The 20,190-nt window shown below is 34.0% G+C and overlaps 1 protein-coding gene and 1 long non-coding RNA gene across 2 annotated transcripts; one reads left to right on the top strand and one right to left on the bottom strand.

The window, feature by feature from the left end:
* The first annotated feature begins 3,814 nt into the window (after window positions 1-3,814).
* On the top strand, window positions 3,815-4,875 carry LOC126969125 (uncharacterized). Its single transcript, XR_007730356.1, has 2 exons — window positions 3,815-4,390; window positions 4,746-4,875. It is a non-coding gene; the product is annotated as an uncharacterized LOC126969125 (long non-coding RNA).
* A 2,331-nt stretch (window positions 4,876-7,206) lies between these two features.
* LOC126968984 (peroxiredoxin) lies at window positions 7,207-13,541 on the bottom strand. Its single transcript, XM_050814248.1, has 4 exons — window positions 13,025-13,541; window positions 12,833-12,950; window positions 12,331-12,736; window positions 7,207-7,957 (listed from the first exon to the last, which is right to left on the bottom strand). The coding sequence occupies exons 1-4, from the start codon at window positions 13,191-13,193 to the stop codon at window positions 7,895-7,897; spliced, it is 756 nt and encodes a 251-aa protein (XP_050670205.1). The 5' UTR covers window positions 13,194-13,541; the 3' UTR covers window positions 7,207-7,894.
* Between the last annotated feature and the right edge of the window lie 6,649 nt (window positions 13,542-20,190).

The raw sequence follows: 20,190 nt of genomic DNA, 5'->3' as shown, positions 1-20,190 counted from the left end.
CATAACTAACAACTCTTTTGGGATCCACCATTTTTGAAAACGATGCGAATATATTAATTAAGCTACCACATAACGGACTTTTGTTAAATTTACCTCGATTATGTGTAGCTCCTAAAATAAAAGTTAATGTAATGCTACAATTCCTGCAATTTCAAGTCAATTTGTATTTCATTTAAAACTTACTGAGGCAGTAATAAATACTCTGCATAAAATTTTCTTCTAAACTTCTTTATTAGATTGTATCTAAATTCTAAACCTATGGGTACAAACAAAACAAGTCAAAATTATTTGATTAGTATTTAAAATTAAGTAGGTAGTAGGTACCTACCTAAGATTAGCGCAGAGTACATTGAACTAGGGATGGCGATCTAAAATCGATTCGTCGGACCGAATAAATCAATTTCTTTAATCGATATGTTGTACTGAATCGATTGAGTGAATCGTTATTTTACCCTTGAAAATCGACATTCCATTTTTTCTGTTTTGGAATTATGTTTTTTATCAATTGGAACGTTTTGTTGAGTTATCTGAAATTATTATGCCAATATTACTCAAGTATCCTAAAGCACCAACAATGCTAACTGCACAGCAGTTAGAATTAATAAAAGATCTTATAAATATAATAAGACCATTCGAAGTAATAACTAAAGTAATATCGGGATAATATTATGTTACAGCTGGAAAAGTTATTCCAATCGTATCTTGTCTGACTGAAACATATAATACAATGAAAACTTCAACTGATATTGATGCTAAAACAAGAACTTTGATTATGGACGGCTTAAAGAAAAGATTTGGAAAAATTGAACAAGTTCATTTGTTAGCTTCTGCTAATTTTAGATCCTAGATTTAAGAAAATCATTTTGATGACCGTGTAGGCTACACGGCAATAAATACTGCAATTTTAGATATTCAATCACAATAACAACTTCCACAAAATAATAGAGAAGAATTCGACGCAATAGACGGGACTGATTTAGAAAAATAGATAGATATAAAAAGATTTACCTACATTACATTACACATTCAAAATAATAGCCAAAATAGTGAACACCTCAATAACTACTAGTACCTTTCCGCACAAGTGGCGTCAGGCCATCATCAAACCCATTCCAAAAATAAATAACCCGATTAGCTTTAAGGATTTACGGCCTATCAGTATATTACCATGCCTATCTTAAATATGAGTAAAAGTTGTCTCTGAACAGCTTAGAACTTACCTAGAATCAAATAGCATCTTACCATATTTGCAGTTCGGATTTAGGAAACAGAGAGGTACCGCGACTGCTCTCATTAATGTAGTAGATGACATTTTGACTGCTCAGGACAAAGGGGAGGGTACTATGTTAGTACAACTGGACTACACCAGGGCTTTCGACTAAATGTAATGTGTGTATCTGTGTATGTTCTTACCAAGCTATCATATTATGGTTTTTCCACAGAAACGATATTATGGTTAGAAGGCTATATGAAAAATCGCACGCAAGTAGCAGACGTAAGACATGGGAACGGCAACGTTGATCGGTCAGAGTGTAGTCAGCTTGAAAGAGGTATTCCGCAAGGGTCTATAATAGGCCCTATCTTATTTATTATTTACACTGCGGACTTCCTAAATTCGAGTAAAACAAAATACATGATACTTGGTACCGAACGGCAAATAAATGCAATTACACATTACGACCCTGACATGCAAATAAGGGGAGAGCGTATACAACGAGTTAACGAGGCGCGCAATCTGGGGGTACTAATGGATGACAAGCTTCGTTTCGATAAACATGTTCTAAATATTTCTCAGAATTGCTTTTATCGTTTAAAGATCCTTTACCGCTTAAGAGATTTTATTTCACCTGTAGTGCGCATTAAGTTATGCGAAGCCCTGGTCTTATCCAAGTTTAGTTATAGGGCCACGCCTACTTACACATACTAAGAATTTAATACTACGTGTGCAGAACGCATGTTCACGCTACTGCTTCGATATTCCACGGCGTGCTAACGTAACACCTTATTTAAATAATAATAAATTTTTAAAATGGATTATCGTATGCATCTACACTTTGTATCACTTCTTTTCGGTATATTAAAGTATAAAGTGCCGCCATATCTTTATAGTAAATTACATTGGTTGAAAGATAATACTAGTGAATATATTTCAAGGGCATCTATATATACTTATATTACAAATGCCATTACACAGGAGTGCAGCTTTCCGGGGTAGTTTCCAGCCACTAAATGCTGGAATGGCTTGCCACCTCGAAGACACAATAAGAATCTTTTATTACATAAACAAATAAGCAATCAGTAATTTGTAAGTTATACAAAAGTAATAAATTATATAGGAGGTATAATACATTAGTTACATTATTAGAAACACCCTGGATTTTTTTACAAGTTTTATTTAACTATAAAATATTTCCATGCATTCACATTATGGTTATTACTGTTTAATTTAATTATGATAAATATTTTAAAATATAAAATATGGCCCAATATCGTGTGCATAAATAATTTATGATTTTTTGTTTCTTCCTCTTCTCATTACGTTCTGTGTCCGAGAAGTATCTATGTAAGTTATATACAACTTTCAACAAAATAAATCACTGTCTGAAACTATAATGTAATAAAAATTATATATTCTTGATAATGTAATGTATGTTCATAGGCACATAAATGAATTTGCCAGAAACTGTCATAACCATAATGTTAAAACACCAGGAACAGACATAAACCTATAATGCCTACTACTCGACTAAGTCGAGTTAACAAGTCTTGTGGGGCGATGTATATGCTTTTACAACAGGATCCCAGAAAATGTTCAAAACAAAAGTATTACGTTATTCAAAAGAATTGTTATAAAACGTTTGTGTGGTAAAGGTTACTATAACAAAAAAGACTTTCTTAAAGATACCACAGATTGGGAATTGAGCGACCGCCCTCAGGCTATTAAATAATAAGTTTAATTGTACAATGTTACTTTGTAAATGCTACTTTAATTGTAAAACATATTTTTGATGAAAAAAAAAGCTCGCTGAGTTTGTTGCGCACATTTTTCTCAGGCCTCAGGCATTCATTTTGGCATGGGTGGTAGTTTTTTGACTTTCAATAAGTGACTTCACATGCCTATTTTGAATAAAAATATTTGAATTTGAATATAAACATCATAGTAGTTTTACATATTATATTTTATTAGTTTACCTTTAGTGTAGTAATATTATGTAAGTATTTTAAGCTATAAATATTTGTCTTGTCGCTGTCCGTGCTGCGAAACACGGTGCCCACTGAAAATCAGTGTCAAGCCTCAGCACAGAACACTTTTAGTCTAACGGCCTCAGACGGCTCGACGCATAAAGTGGGCCTCCGTTTGGCAACACTAAAGTGATTGCACTGCTCCGTATTGTTATTGTTTTCATATTCCTTTTTTATTATTGTTACACATTATGTTGAAATTACTTATTTTGTTAAAGGTTCCTTTGTTTAATGATATAAATTTCGACCTAAAATGTCCTGCAGTGTAATTAAGTTGCTAATAAAATTTATTATTATTATTAAAAAGGAATTTGGGATTCTTATAAGATACTTGTCAAAAAGCAACTTATTACACTTGCACTAGAAATCAGGGTTTAAAAGAAGAATTTAAACATTATTTATCACAGGCAGTTGTGCACCTACAGCATGATCCTATAATTTACTGGCAAGAACAAAAACACTCTATCTATATATGTTCACATAATAGATGTACATGAGTATTGTGGGATCATCTTATCCTTGTGAGCGCCTTTTTTAAATTATTATATTTACAATGTAAATACAAATTTGAAAAAGGTCGACCTCGATTTTTTTATGAATCGATCATCAGGGTAAGATTTGAATCGATTTAAAAATCGATCTTTTTGTTGGAAAGATTAGCCATCCCTACAATAAACGTAGTATTATAGTTTAATTCTCTTTGGAGTACATTTTGTATGATCTAGTACAATTCCGTCAACTTGACAACTGCTACCTGGCTCGTATGACAACTTTCCAAGAAGTAACAGCCTGGCGAAACTCAAAGAAAATCGATTCACTCGATTGTATGTATACGAAAATCGCTGTGCTGTTTCTGCCGCGGCCGCGCAGCCTGGCGCAACTATCTAACAAACTTGAAAATGTATGAAATGCGTTCTAAACATAATGGCGGCAAACAATTTTTTGTACGAATTGTCGTTTCTTTTACTTTATTCCAGTATTATTCAGGAGAATTTAATTAATTAAGTATTTGAAGAATAAATTCGTAAGACATTTCTGAGCTATACAATGTATGAAAAAACTTGTAAAATATGTGGTTTAAAATATGGCCGGTCAAATCACAGAGTAAGAGAATTTTCATGGCTAAATTCCCTTTGGATAAAGAAAGGTAAGCACTAAAGAACAAATAATAAGCTAGTAAAGAATGCTTAAAGTGATAGAGTATTGATTTAATTCATCTAGAATAAAAGTTATAATATTATAATCTATCTGTAGTGCTTGACACTTTTTTATCGATTGTCGATATTTTATTTTTAATTATTATTAAATTTATTTTTGTTAATTTCATTTTTATGGCATCTACTTTTTTGTTTAATAAATTTATTGATCTTAAAATATTTTATGCGTTAATTAACGTTTAAAACCCTTTTTATTATGTTGTACATAATGTGTAAAAATTTATTTAAAGCCTAAAAATTAGGGTTAACTAATTTCTGTTAATATGTATTCTGTTCTAATTTCAGATTCAGGACCCACGCCTACGACTTCAACAACATTTATTGCAACATCTGGAAAATGAAAACTAAATACCGTGAAAACCGAAACTACTACACAACGCATAAGCAAACTTTAAAAAAATATTAATTATGTAAATTGTTTTTTTTTCTGAGAGAACTCTATCGTACCCTTATATAAACCAATGGTGAACATGGCTAAGGTCCATTTTAAAATTAACAAAAGAGAACCTTAAATTACACATCATTTATATTAATTGAACTGTCGATATATATTAGTTAATTATCGATAAAAATTATGGATTGATTCCAATCCTATGTTAGTTATGTTTATTATATTGACAGCTCTGATATTACGTCATTAGTGGATGGTGTTGGTATCCAAATTTATTATGCATTTCATACAAGCGACATTTCTAATCATTATGTATGGCACTCCCGTCTCTTGAACCTAGAGTTTAAATTCTCTTTGGTTCCGCGTCTGAACTCATCAAAAATCACTCGAATTTGTGTGAATGTTGCACATTATTTTTTAAAGAACTACATACTTAGGTACCATCTCAAAAAAGTTTCACTCAAACAATGAAGGTTCTATGTCGATTATTCGAAGTTCCTATTGGAATAAAACGGCAATTTCATACCGTATTAGGCCGGTTTCAGTGCTACACCGACCGTCGCGTCGGTGCCTACGATACGTCCTGACGATACGTATTAACCGACCGTCAGTTTGTACCATTCAGTGCTCTCCTGACTAAAGCCAAAGACCAAACTGACCTGACTGGTACAGTGGACATGGTGGAAATGGACGCAAATTTCGAATTGTTTAATTACTGTTTATTATCTTCGTAGACGTTTTAGGAACAGAAGACGTTCTTATTATATCATTTTCACCCAATCGTCGCTAAAAGAGCATAACAACAATTACATTTACTATTTTATAATCATTATTTCGCGAAGGAATAGAATTTGTTTTCTAATTACTTCAGAATGTCGATCAAAAGTTTTGATGAAGTATAGGCGAAATTACAAGGCAACTTAAAATATCAAAACTTATTTCGAGCTCATGTATTGGTTATCCTTTAGTGCTTAGCGAAGTCGAATTTCGGTGATTAAACGGCGTCGATATATTTGTTCATGATCGAAATCACTTGTAACGACGATGATACAGACATCCGTACGGTCGGTCCACTAAACGGTACAGCACTGAACGCGTTCATGAAATTCATATATTTCCTAGTACGTCGGTCGACTGACGGCACGCATGCGGACGCGCCTGACCGACGGTCCTCGTACGCAGTGCGTAGCAATATACGCTTGCGTACGTTAGCACTGTACGATTAATGAATTTTCATATAAATGACAAGCGTGACTGACATACGCACCGACGGTGCTTCAGCACTGAAACTGGCCTTACTGTTTGAAATTCTCCAAGTGTATTTCTTTGAAGTAGATTAAGAATACTATGTACTACTTTTGTAATAAAAGTTTTCTGACGTTTGCAACATTTTTATTAGGGTTATTCTAATAACCTTTGCCACGCCTGGCGTTATAATTTTATTAATAAATGATCTTTTCTTACATTATCATATTATTAACATACATAAAATTTAAGTTTAATGTCAATATAAAATTATTCAACTTAGATTAGTTATCTCTTCTGTCGAGCGTCCTTTATCGGTAATATACTTGCATAAAGCTTTCTATTACTATAAGGTACTTATTACCTAATAAATAAACATTTTAAATTAAAATCGGTATTAGTAGCCAATGTATATTTATTTAAAACTACTAGTAAGTACTAATAAAGTACATTTTTTAATACTTAAGTAGGTACTTACATTTTTGAACTACATACCTACAGAGGGAGATTTAAATATCAACTAACTTCATGGGGTCGGTAATGGCTTGGTGTCATCAACTCAAAAACATCAAAAATAATTCGTCATTATTTCCCAAAGGCGCCGAAGGAAGCAGGTTAACTTTAAATAATGCATAAATATGGAACGCAATAGGGAGTATGCATATAACTTATATGGATTTATTTCAAATTTTTTTTTTATTCTTTATAACCGAAGGAAAAACCGGCCATACATTTATTAGTACAATATACACTCTGGATATATTGCCCGAAAAGAATATTAATTTTGAATTCAATAAGAATGTTAATAATCACATAGTCATATCCACACAGTATACGGGATGGATACTTACAGTATAATATAGTCTAGACTCCTCCTGCCTCTTGCAGCAGGTTTATTACTTTAGTGTTCATGCGCTACATCTTACATTTTAATGTGCGACCTTGCTGAAAATAAAGGCTCACAGTTCGCCGCTGTTTTATATATTTATTTATATACCGCTATTTTATTATGCTTATACGTTTATAATGATCAAAATATAGTTCTTACACCTTGGCTAATAATAACATTATGTTGAAATTGTGATAAGGGAAATTATTCAATGAAACGCATTACTTTAAAACATGTATTATATATCAAAAATAGAAATTCATTTAAAATTGTAAACAATAAATGTGATGATTTTGTATTAAATATAACCTACCTACCAATAATTAATTAATTTTGTCAATGTACATACTAATTTATAATATGACAAGAACACAATATATCAGTACAAATAAAAAACTGTATTATAATTAAAGGCGAAAATGACAAACAAGATTTAGCAGAAATATTAGTTCTTATTATTATTAACATTAACATGATCATGTAGTCGACACTCATCCACTGTACAACTACCAGTTGTGCATTGCTCTCTATTTTAATGAAAAAAAAAAACTAATACACTGATATTAGAAAGCAAATTATTACAACTAAAGCAATTAAAAGCAAAAAATTAATATAATTATATTTTATGTAGTATTTTTGGAATGTACCTACGTCTCAACATTTTATATTCTCACCCATAATAAATACATCTTATAATTAAAACGAATTTGTGACGCTATGGCAAGGTATAAACATAATTTTAAATTATATTTGAGACGTACTAAATAATATATATAACTATATATGTAGGACCACATGTAGGACCATTTATATAATAATAATTTGACTTTATCATTAATTAATGTATTAAATTCAAACAGAAATGCATGTTGGCGACTACAAAAAAATTATACGAAAATGTGACTCTTGTTACAATTCAACATTAGAAAGTTTTTCAAAATATTTTTTTTTCTCATCAGGATTTGGTATAATCTGAAAAGTATAATAAATTTAAATTAAAAAAATATCTTACAATAACTCCTTACATAACAGTGTAGCAGCAAAACAAGCCACATACACGGACTAGTAAAAAAAGAAGGACTCCGCGCCGTGATCGTATTCTTCTCGATCGTAGTCTTTACCAACATTTTTTTAAAGTAGTGTGGAACACTACTGGTCCATATTTGTGTGCTTTATAAGGTGCGGTTCCGGCCACATAACGAGTATTGTTCCCATCTTTGAGAAGAGCTGCTTGAATAGTCGAGGATACAGTACTCTGTGAAAATTTCCATTACTTGGCGTTGTGGACAGACGTGGCGTCTTAGAAGACACAAAATGACTGACAGATGGCAGACCGCATTTGTCACGGACATAACAGTATGAATTGTAATTTTATCTTTCTAGGAATATGACCCTGTACCGAGAACTGAACTTAAGACCTTTTACCCTTTATACAGTATGGTCTGCATACCTATGAAATTAATAAAAATATAAGTAATACTAGTCCACAAAATAAATTATTTAATTAAAAACTTTAAATTGAAAAAGTGAAATTTTCAAACAAAATAAATATACTAAGAATTAGCAGTACTGTTAAGACGACATACATTGACCTCTGGATCGTCGGCTTCACCTTTGATATGTTTGATTATTTGCGACGAAATAAAAATTATCTATGTTCATTCTTACGAACACTTTTTTATTTCGGTATAACTGAACTGAACTGTAAATTCAATATTGTGCATCTTGTTTTATATTCAAAATAATTCACCCGTATTCGCAAACGTCAAAGAAAAACTAAATGTCAAATTTACCGTAAAAACAATAATAATTAACAAACTTAAAAATAAATTTACACATGTACACACATCACATACAGTAGTAGAAAGTGTCTATTTCAGCTTGATTCCTTCGAAAGGCAAACCCATAATCTATTTGCCCAGAAGACTCGCGATACACTGGTCACTGATTAGTGATGACTGAAGTGGTGAACATTCAAATAACGAAAAAAATAAGTCTTTAATGGGGAATACCTCACAATTATAGTTTATCGATACTTTTTTACCCTTATTTAGCATCCATTACGAAATACCTACCCAAGGATAGGATACAACTATTTTTGTGTTATTCGAATGTTATTATAATATAAACAAATTATAATGCAATGCTCCTGTGATTCCTTTGGTGTTGTAAGAGAATGTGGGAGGCGGTGATCAATTAACTTCAGGTGTCCTGTACGCTCATTTGTCCGTTTAAAACCTGAGAAGCAACGGGTAAGTTGATACGGTTTTTAAAAATTAGATTCCTTTGTATTACATAACATGTAAGACATTAAAAACGTTATTGTTTATTTCTCCTTTGTTTATAATTATTATCTGTTTACTACTTAAACAAAAAAAAAATATTTTCATTTCATTTCATTAAATACACTAAGTATTTAAGTTTAAGTAATTTAGTAAGCGTAGTGTTTTAAGGTTTTTTACGATATTTCTAGAAACACTGTGCGCTAAGTATTTAAAGTTAAATAGCGTTTTGAATCGGGTATTATTTTCTTTAAAAGAAGCTATTTATCGATAGGTTGCGCCCTACCCTAAGCCCGTCCGCGTTCTTTCACTTTAGGACGGTCCGACACGTTTGAAGTCACCGCGAGAAGCGAACAGGCAACATCGCTTGTGTTCTATCCGACAAACGACCAGCGTCTTTGAACTTGAAGCACGCGGGATGGCAACATCGCATTTTGATGTGCAAAGATTCAAGTTCATTGAATCATTGAGTGTTGACCTAGTGACCTCGTGACCCGATTGTACAATGTTCAGCATGTTAATATTCGCTCAAAATTAAATGTCTACTTTTTGAGCTAACTAGTGCACCGATTTTTTTCATGTTTTGTAATGTTATAACAAGTATGTGGCTACATTTAATTCATAGATGTAAAATACATACTGTATAAGTGTTACTATATGATGTGACTTAGCAACCAAATCACTATAAAAAACATAGGTAGTTGTTTGTTCTCTAAAAATCTACTTATTAGATACCACATCAGTGGCAAAAAAAAACAAATTTAAGAATGAATTTTGTGTTGGTAATCTTAAAAATAAGAAATGTTAGCACGGCATTTTTATATCAGTTGAAACAAAGATACTGCAATTAATATCATGGCGCGGAGTCCTTCTTTTTTTATTCGTCTGGGTCTTACAATAGCTTAGTTTTAGGTGCATTAACCATGTCATAACATACTGAAAATAGTGTACAGAAGTTTTCCATGGTTTGATATTTATGTTAGACAGCTTCTTTTACCCTGTCTGTACAAGGTGAGGTATGACATACCCCAGCGGTTGAACTTTTCAAATATTTATTTTAACAAAAAACACTATCGAGTTCGTTTTCTCAATAGCTGCAAATGCGACATTGCCACTACGATTAGTGCGAAGCAATTAGTCGGGCATCAGCTTCCAAGCGCGTAACACGAGCGTAAAGTGTGCTTGGGTATCGCACACCCCACCTTGTATTGCGCGTGGCTCAAAAAGTAACTGTAACTACTTTTGTTTTCTATTTATTTATATGTTTCTTTATGGTGTTTAAAGTGAAAAAATATTGTTAACAGGTAATAATATTAATAAAAAATGTCTCATCTATCGGAAGACGAAATATTACGAGTATTGACAGAAGAAAATGATGATTTTGACTTGGAATAAAGACTTGAAAAAAAGAGTGATGATGATTGTGTAATTATTAACATATTATATATAATACTTGTATAAGAAAAAAATAAATAAAAAAGATGTACCTATATTACGCTATGTGTTATTAGAAACAATATGCGAAAACTATTAAATGGTGTAAAATGTTCACACTATTATTTAGTAATTAAGTTATTGTAACACTGTAAGTTTTCCAAATAAAATAAAATAAATAAAAAAATGATGCAGCAGAAACCCAAACCCCCCCTTGAAAACATACAGGAACTGTCGGCAAAAAGGTCTAATACAATGCAAAGGTGTTCAATTTGTCCTAGGCAAAAGGACAGAAAGACTAGGCACATTTGTAAAAAATGTTACAGGCCTATATGTATGGAGCATGCAGATTATTATTGTCAAGACTGTGGTAACTTTAATGAAGAAGATCTGATTTAATATTGCTTGAATAAAAATTAATTTTTATTAGGCTAGAAGTACTTATAACATAGTATGTTTAATTGAAAAACTATGATTGTTACATGTGCCATTTGAATTTAGCCATTGAGACAAGGCTTGATTAGTTTTGTAGATGTAAGTTTTTATAGATTCATTAATAAAAGTCTATTGCAACATATCAATAAAATGTGTTTTACTTAAACCCAATATTTATGAATTATTAAAATTGAATTCCTATTATTTAATTCCCAAAATATTTTTGTTATGAAATTATTACATTTTATTTCTGCGGTATAACAAACCCCACCTAGTGAGGCATGTGAGCTTGAGTCACCTTGTATGCCGAGGGTTAACACTTTAACTACTGAAAGACAACATTATACATGACACACACATAATATGTGTGTGTATATATATCCTATAGTATGTAAAATATTGTCTTAGGTTTAGGTTATGAATAAAATCTTCTACATCTTAAGGTTACCTGGAAGACATTGCTGAATAGCAATAACTTTTATGTACACATTTTAATATAAATATTTTTGGTAATTTTAGCTAGAAGGCAATAATTTAACTAGAGACATATAGCTAACAGGTGTCACGTGTTTTGCGAATTCTTACAATTGACCACTTCCCCTGCTCTCTGAGACTGCAAATCTTAGTACTTCTAAGTACTAAGCTAAACTTTGGTTGTGTACAGTGACTATTGGCTAGCTGGCTGATAGTAATAATGTGACCACTTAAGAAGGGGAACATGTCATTTTCTTCTGTGTCTATTTTCATAAGGTTGTTTAACACGCTAGTCTATTACTGAACCAGACTATTTTTAAATTTTTATTATATAATGGTAGAGAAAGCTAGGAAATGTCACCCCCAGTTTAAGAGTAAAACAATGAGAAAAATATTACAGATAAATAGTCCATTGTTTGAAGAGGATTCAATGCTCCCCCCCCCCCCCTTGCTGAGAATCTAGAAAACATTCCAGAGTAATATGGGTAAATACACAACAACCGGGAAATTTAAAAGTATAGAAATTTCAGGCCATTTATGCAGATGCTTTGATTAAATAAAAGAAGGTTAAAACCATGGAGGGACATGGACGAAAGTCATATCAAATTACAACTTATTATTTGCTGTAACAAAAAGTCATGAGTCCATTAACTGCGATAAATAAAATAGTGAACTAGTTTTTCAGTATTTATAATAAAAAATATATTAAATAGCACTTACAGTATCCTGTCCTGGTTTCCAACCAGCTGGGCAAACTTCTCCATGCTTGTCTGTATATTGGAAAGCCTGGACTAATCTGAGAGTTTCATCTACAGACCTTCCTACGGGTAAATCATTCATTGTGATTTGTCTCAAAATTCCCTTATCATCAATTATAAATAGGCCTCTCAATGTATGACCCAAGTCTTCCAAGTAAACCCCATAATCTTTAGCAATCGAGTGTGTTAAATCACTCAGCAATGGGATATTAATTTTTCCAAGCCCTCCTTCTTTTCGTGGTGTGTTTATCCATGCTAAGTGAGTAAAGTGGGAGTCCACTGAACAAGCAACAACTTCTGTATTAATTTTCTTAAACTCTTCATATCTTTCAGAGAAAGCTAATATTTCCGTTGGACATACAAATGTACTGTAATAGAAAAAACATTAGATATATTCTTCGCAAAAAAAACTAAACTAAGCCATAAATGTTGTACATTGTTTTGTGTAGTGTAAAGATACTTACAAATCCAAAGGGTAAAAAAAGAACACTACATATTTTCCTTTGAAACTTGACAGAGAAAGTTGTGTAATCTCTCCGTTGACTACTGCTGTAGCCTCCCATTCTGGAGCTGGCTTAGAAACTGTTCAATAATTAAATCATAAATTAGACAAAGCAAAAATAAACAAAATACATCTTTAATAAGGCTTATCTTACTCATTGCTTTTGTAAACTGTAATTTATGGTCAATCCTCTTAGCACCTCCCGGGAAAACATTACCACTTCCAAATGAATAGCAAGAATCTGATTCGAAAAGTGCGGAGTTACTGTTTGATGTTAAGCATGCTAACAGTACTATGCCGATACAATGATAATTTATATTCATTTTATTTTATACACAGTAATGCAGTATTCTATTATTTAAGTTAACCGGTCACCGGACAATCGTTCATATGTATATAACCTAACCACTGTAATAAAATAGCGTAAATAGGTGGAAAATAAGAAGTAAGCCCCGGCGACTTTGTATCTACGTAAAAATTGTACTTTATGTGAATTTGGTCACCCGTCACCCTAGACGGTTTTGTAAAGTCGCCTTATCGCAAAATCTCGCTAAGTTCAGCACTACTTCTAATCTTCAAGATAATAATAATTATTAATTACTAATACATTAAATGCCGTGTAAGTTGTAATGTGTATTTGTATACGTGTTTGTTGTGTTGGTACTTGATCTGTCTCTGTCACTTGCTCAATCACACTCACAAAAATAACAACTTAGTTTATCAAAGCTTGGATACAATGTTTTTAGCCGGACTAAGAACTTGCACGTTTTATCAAATAATTAAAGTTTCGTTATTTACAGCATTGGGAATAAGGCCTACAGGTCAAATAAAAAAAACATTATCAGAAGAATATCATATAAGATAGGTACTTTTGCAAGCAATGTACACTTGTCCGTAAGTGGTCTTTCATATTTTTATTTTTTAAAACTTTATAATTGAAAGATTTTTAAATTAAGGGCTTTCAATCTAGCCTTATTTTAAGATAAAAATAATTTTAGATACCTGCGTTTTCACAAAAAAACTTTCACTATTTCACAAAACTATCACTATTCTCATTTAATATTTTTGTATGGATTCGATGAATTTTTTGTTTGATTGAAAAAATAACATTCACTGGTATTTTTAATCATTTAAATTACTTAACATTTTTATTATTTTAGAATAAACATCCTTTTTGGTACATGCGAGCAAAACAGTCACAGATTCTTATTTCCAAAGCTTTATCTTTCAAGTGTCAGTCAAAAAATTAAGAAAAAAACAACCGACTTCATAAAAGCTATTCCAAACCAATAGATACAATATGCACTAAAAAGTATAAAAATAATTGCGTATTTTCATACAATCTAATTAATTAATCTAATTCTAGTTACGATTATTGTTATTTTTGGAATCGGTGTCCTGCAGCCGCGACCCGCTCTCGCCTCTCCCCTCCTCACGACTCAAGCACATCTCACCTATAGCTATGTTTGTAGTAACAAACCTATCTTGGATGACACCGACTGTACGGAGGCCGACAAGCGCCCCTCTGGTCAAGGGGGTCCCCCTTGACCCTCCTCTGGGGTCGACGGACAACTTATCCGGAGGACCGTGCCGATCGTGATCGGGCGGTCTAAGCCTGTGGGCTTAGCACGTCCCCGCTTCTTAGGCAGTCGCCGCGTGTGGCACTATAGGCCAGCAGAGTGGGATGAGAAGCGGTACTTTCTTGCATACTACGCTTGGAGGCAGATATGTTTTTCGGTGGGTGATCTAGATGCCGCTGCTGACGCTGTTGCTGATGTGGTTCTGCAAGGTATGGAACTCTTTATTTCATCATGCTCTATGCCTATCGGTGGCAGGTCCCAACCATGGTTTGACCGCTCCTGCAAAATGGCCTCTCGCCGAAAGAAGGAGTGTATCAGGCTTGGGTCAATGAGGTGGTATCTAAGGATGTGAATTCGGCGTTAGTGCACCTGATCCCTAAGAAAGGTAAACGCATGGATCCGTCCAACTACCGCCCCATTGCAATTACCTCCATTTTCTCCAAAGTAATGTAGTCGATCATCAACCGCCAGCTCTTGGGATGCCTAGAGGAGCACCAGCTGTTCAGCGACTGCCAGTACGGTTTCCGTCAAGGGATTTTCTTGCATACCTCACCCATAAGGCCATAAATGGGCGCAAGCGGTTGAGTCGAAGAGAGAGGCGTTGGCGGTAAATTTGGTCATAACGAAGGTCTATGGGCTTCCCGAGAAGTTGTGCAAATGGGTCACTGGCTTTTTGGCTAATCGGAGCATCAAGGTTTTTATCAACGGTGCTTGCTCTGACTTAAAATCCATTAACGCTGGTGTCCCGCAAGGCTGCGTGCTATCCCCTACACTGTTTCTTCTGCATATCAATGTATGCTGCAAATCAGCAGTATTTATTGCTATGCAGACGACATCATAGGGTATGTTTCCTACACCAGCCGTGCCAACATGTCCCGGTATAGCGTCGAAGAGAATCGAAACAAACTTGAGTCTGAAATCGAGACTATGCTTTGCAAAGTCTCGGAATGGGGCCGACTAAATTTAGTCCAATTATTTAACCCCAAGAAGACACATGTTTGTGTGTTCACCACTAAAAAGTCTCCCTTAGTCGTATCCCCTCTATTCAAGATCACTCCTCTAACTGCCACAGCCTATATTGGCATACTTGGCGTCGATATATCGAGCGACGTTCAGTTCCGTGGTCACTTGGAAGAGAAGGCCAAGGCTGGCCTCTAAAAAGCTTGGTGTACTCAGTAAGACGAGACAGTACTTCACTAAAAGCCATCGCCTGCGACTTTATAAGGCGGAAATTCGGCCTCACATGGAGTACTGTTCTCACCTCTGGGCGGGTGCTCCCCAGTACCAGCTTCTTCCATTTGACCGCATACAACTAAGAGTGGCTCGAATCATCGACGATCAAGTCATCTCCGATCGGGTTGATTATTTGGCATTGTGTAGAGATGTGAGTTCTCTCTGCATCTTCTACCACATTTATCACGGGGACTGCTCAGAGGAGCTGTTCGGCATTCCACAACCGTGCGTTTTATTAGAAATTTCTTGCCTCGCACAGCCACTTTGTGGAATCAACTACCGGCTGCGGTCTTCCCGAGCAGATACGACTTAGCGACTTTCAAGAAAAAAGCATACTCCCACCTTAAAGGCCGGCAACGCATTTCTTGACACATCGTTGTCGATGGTTTTTGCTCGAATCCGAAGCCCGTGAACGCTGGAGTTCCCTATGGCTGTGCGCCAGCTCCAACACTGTTTCTTCTGCATATCAATGATGTTTTGGACACCTCTAATATACATTGCTATGCAGACGACAGGACTTCTGATACCGTATACACGGGCCATGCAGGTCTCTCGGGAGATATATATAGATATTAGGATATCATCCCCACCATCTGGATGTGTGGTCCTCCACAGTGCGGTTTTTAAGGTTTTTTTCTTCCATGTACTACAAAGCTGTGGAATGAGCTTCCTTGTGCAGTGTTTCCGGGACGATATGAGATGGGTAAAAAAAAGTGCGTACACCTTCCTTAAGGGCTGGCAACGCTTCTGTGATTCCTCTATTGTTGCAAGAGATTATGGGCGGTGGTGAACAGGTGATCCGTATGCTTGTTTGTCCTCCTTTTCCTTTTCCATTCAATAAGGGTACAATAAGGAATTACTTATAAGAATTACTTTCCCTGTAGACTGTAGTAACTACTAACTAGCCTTTCCGCATCGGACGTGCCCGCGGGCACTGGTAATTCAAAAAACAATGAGAGCGGCTGTGCCGCGGGGCACTCTTTTACCTCATCCAGTTTTCACCCTTATTAGGTGTACAAGATGGTTTATTTGCCTACGCAGTTATGAACGAGTGAATTCTCAAACACATTTCGATCCGTTACGATTCAAGGCCACCAATATTCGACGTCATAGCTTTACGGACAAAGCACTTATGTGTCCACTTGTTCCCGGCCGGCGCAGCGAGCGGTCGTTATCAAGACTTTAGACGAAGATCGTTCTTTGTGGAGATTTAAGCTTTATTTTATAATTAACATTCATTACAAAAACATAAAAGGAAATAAATAAAACAAGTAATTAACAATAATAACAATATTTATTTTAAAATATACCTATTTTTACACTTTTTTTCGAATGAAAAGTCTGTGTGAAATAAAAAAGAAAGACAATATGAATAATTTATACATGGTCTTATAGCTTGTTTCAATAGCTTTCAGTGACAGTCACTCAAATCACCCTAGTTATAAGCATTTTATAACTACACGTAAAATAATACACACGGGGAAAATGCCGCGAAAATGCCGGAAGCTTGCCGATCTACAGTGTACAGCGAGATCCGGAGCGCACCGATCCGGAAAGGCTAGTAAGTTAAAGTGGTACAAACGGGTGCTTGTATTGTTATACCTTTTTTTCTAGAATTTGTTATCCTTGACGAGAAAAATATGTAACATATTCTGTGGTTTGGTGACTGTACCCCACTCAATTAATAAGTAGCTACTCCTAGTATTTAGTAAAAAAAACAACTCGCAAGTTGCTCGCGAGTGTTGTTACTATAATTTGTTAATTGATATAATTATTATTATAATGCTTGTTTTGATGAAGTATTTCTTACATCAAGAATATGTATTATTCACGACAGAAGAGGCTTAATTGTTGAGTTTCGCATCGTACGTCTCCATCGCATTTACTTGCGGTAAGTTGTTTAAATTAGTTACTCAAAGGTTTCCTTGTAAACCATTATGGCGGTCAAAATAATGTTTTGATTATAGTTTCATCAATGATCAAGGAAGTTCTTCACCAATGTTCTTGATCTTGTATAAACCAAGTTGACTATATTTTTTTAGATGGACGTACCGGATGAAGGTGTTTTAGATGTAGACTCATTGGCTGATGAAGGATCTGATGAAGAATGCGAGGCTCAGCCTTCCTCAGGTAGAAGAGTTATTTTTACATTTTATTGTTAGAAATGGCTAATATTTAATTTAAGGTTTAACTTATTCTGAGTTTTAATTTAATTAGCATGCATTTTTATTATTATTAGTTATGTATTTATTTCGATTGTCTTCCACCTCAAATATTCTGCAGATTTCTATGCAGGACCAGCTTCAACACCAACATCATGTGCTTCTTCCCCGCGAGGAGAAGAACCTGCATCTCCGCATGGAGCTATATCTCAAACTGCCTTCTTCCACCAAACATATACAAGACCATTTTTCACATCTGGGAGACGTGGACCAGGGAGGCCTCGCAAAGAGGGTGCTAAATTGGCGAGAGAAGGAAAAATTGTTAGAAGGTAATTCTTTATATATTTTATAAATATTTTCCTTTTTTCATAGGCAATTTGTTACCTTGGGATTTGACTGTTGATTTTTTTGTCATGCCTATTGATTCATATTTTTGTGATGCCTACTTAGAGAGAAAGTGGGTATAAATTATAATCACAATCATAAATCACTTGTTTTTGTTGCTGTTGTATTAAATTGTTTGAAAATAGCAAAGATGTAAATCGCAATGTTCTTTATTTAAACAGATTGTGCTCTATGGTTTTGGCACTCATTACCCAATTTGTTTGCAAAATTACTCATGCATGTTAATATATTATCTAGATACAGAGGCAATGCTGGCTCATTGAGAGGTGCCAAACGGCATCGGGGAAGTAGAGATGATGCACTGGATGACATGCTGGAAGATGATGACTTTACAATGCCCGCTCCAGAAGAACCACCCTATGTGCCTGAGAAATGGTACTGTTTTTGTTTTCTCTCTAGAGTAAATAATCAAATTCAAATATATTAATTCAAAATAATTTGTAGAATGTAAAAACCAACACCCTATCAATATTATATGCCTCAGACCTGAGAAAAATGGGCACAAGAACCTCAGCAGGCTTATTTTTCTTAAAGTAGTTCCAACATAATATGTTGTATGGTACTATTAAATTTATAATTAATTAGACTGATGTTTTTGCTCCATACCCAGTCTGTGGTATCATTAAAAAAAACATTTATGTTAAAGTAACCTTTACCACACAAATGTTCTTTAAAAACCCTATTGAAGTTTGTAACACATTTGTACTGTACATTTTCTGGGATAATGTTGTTAAAGCATATAAATTGCTAAATAAAAGACTTACTAATTCAACTTAAACAAGTAGTAGGCATAACACAATTTCTAACAAGTTTGTTAATATTATGCTTATACATACTGAACATTATCAAGATGCAACACTAAAACATCCTTACAAATAAAATTGGCATAAAGTTATAACTAAGCATAAACCAAGAATATGTGAAATGTTTACAAATAGACTAACAAATGGTTTGTTCGGACATATAAAAATTCCCCGCGTTTATTTGCAAGGCAGCTTGTCATACGGAAAACTTCAGAATTATCATTGTATTGACAGTGTTGTCAACAATATTGTAAACATTATGCATTTTCTTTTTTTATCATCAGTTATAACTTTATACCAAGTTTATTTGTAATGCCCTTTATGTTTATTTATTTAAATTTTCTTGTAATTAATTTTTAGGACCTAGGTTATAAATAGCACCCTCTTCTGCAGCACAAAGATTGTATTTATATTGACTGCACTGCCCCATAACAATAAACCATTAACCATAGGACCACAATACTACGAAAATAATTAAAGTAAACTAATTGAGTTGTATCTAATGGGTATAATATTATTATAATATTGATGTGGATCTGTTGCCTGTTCCAACTTTTCCAGTCCTCCCTATACTGGCCAGTTTGCATTCATTTGTTTACAGCAACTGACATGTTATCATCTACTCAGTGGTTCCTAGATTTTAATACTCAAGTGCAGCTTTCACTTTTGTTTTATGTCTTAAATAGTTGTTTTGATTAAAACAGCACATTTAAAACTGAGAAAAATGGAAGAAAATCTGGGAGCATTCAAATAAGGGGAAGTACTAAAATTATATATTAAAATTAAATATTCAATTTCACTTTGAAATCTTAATGTAGGGCTAGATGTATAACTGAGTGATCCTAAGGGAAAGGGTGGAGTTTGAGGACATGGAAACACAAGAGAAATACAAAAGTTACTGGAACATAGTGGATATTGCCTAGGTCCTGATCAAATAGAAGAGAGTATCAGGGACACCCTTTTTCAAAAGGGGTCATCAGTGTTTAAGTATTTAGCAATATTTAGAAATAAAGAAGCTTTATTTCTATTATTATTTTATTCAACAGGAGGAATTAAAAAAGAAAAATGCCTTCTCAACATACAATTTGAAGTAACATTTTAAAATATTATATGATATAGAGAGTAAGACCTTATGTG

This window comes from Leptidea sinapis, chromosome 1 (assembly GCF_905404315.1).
Source record: "Leptidea sinapis chromosome 1, ilLepSina1.1, whole genome shotgun sequence".
Lineage (NCBI taxonomy): Eukaryota > Metazoa > Arthropoda > Insecta > Lepidoptera > Pieridae > Leptidea > Leptidea sinapis.
Note: the sequence above shows the minus strand (reverse complement) of the source record. Positions and strands in the feature narration are given on the sequence as shown.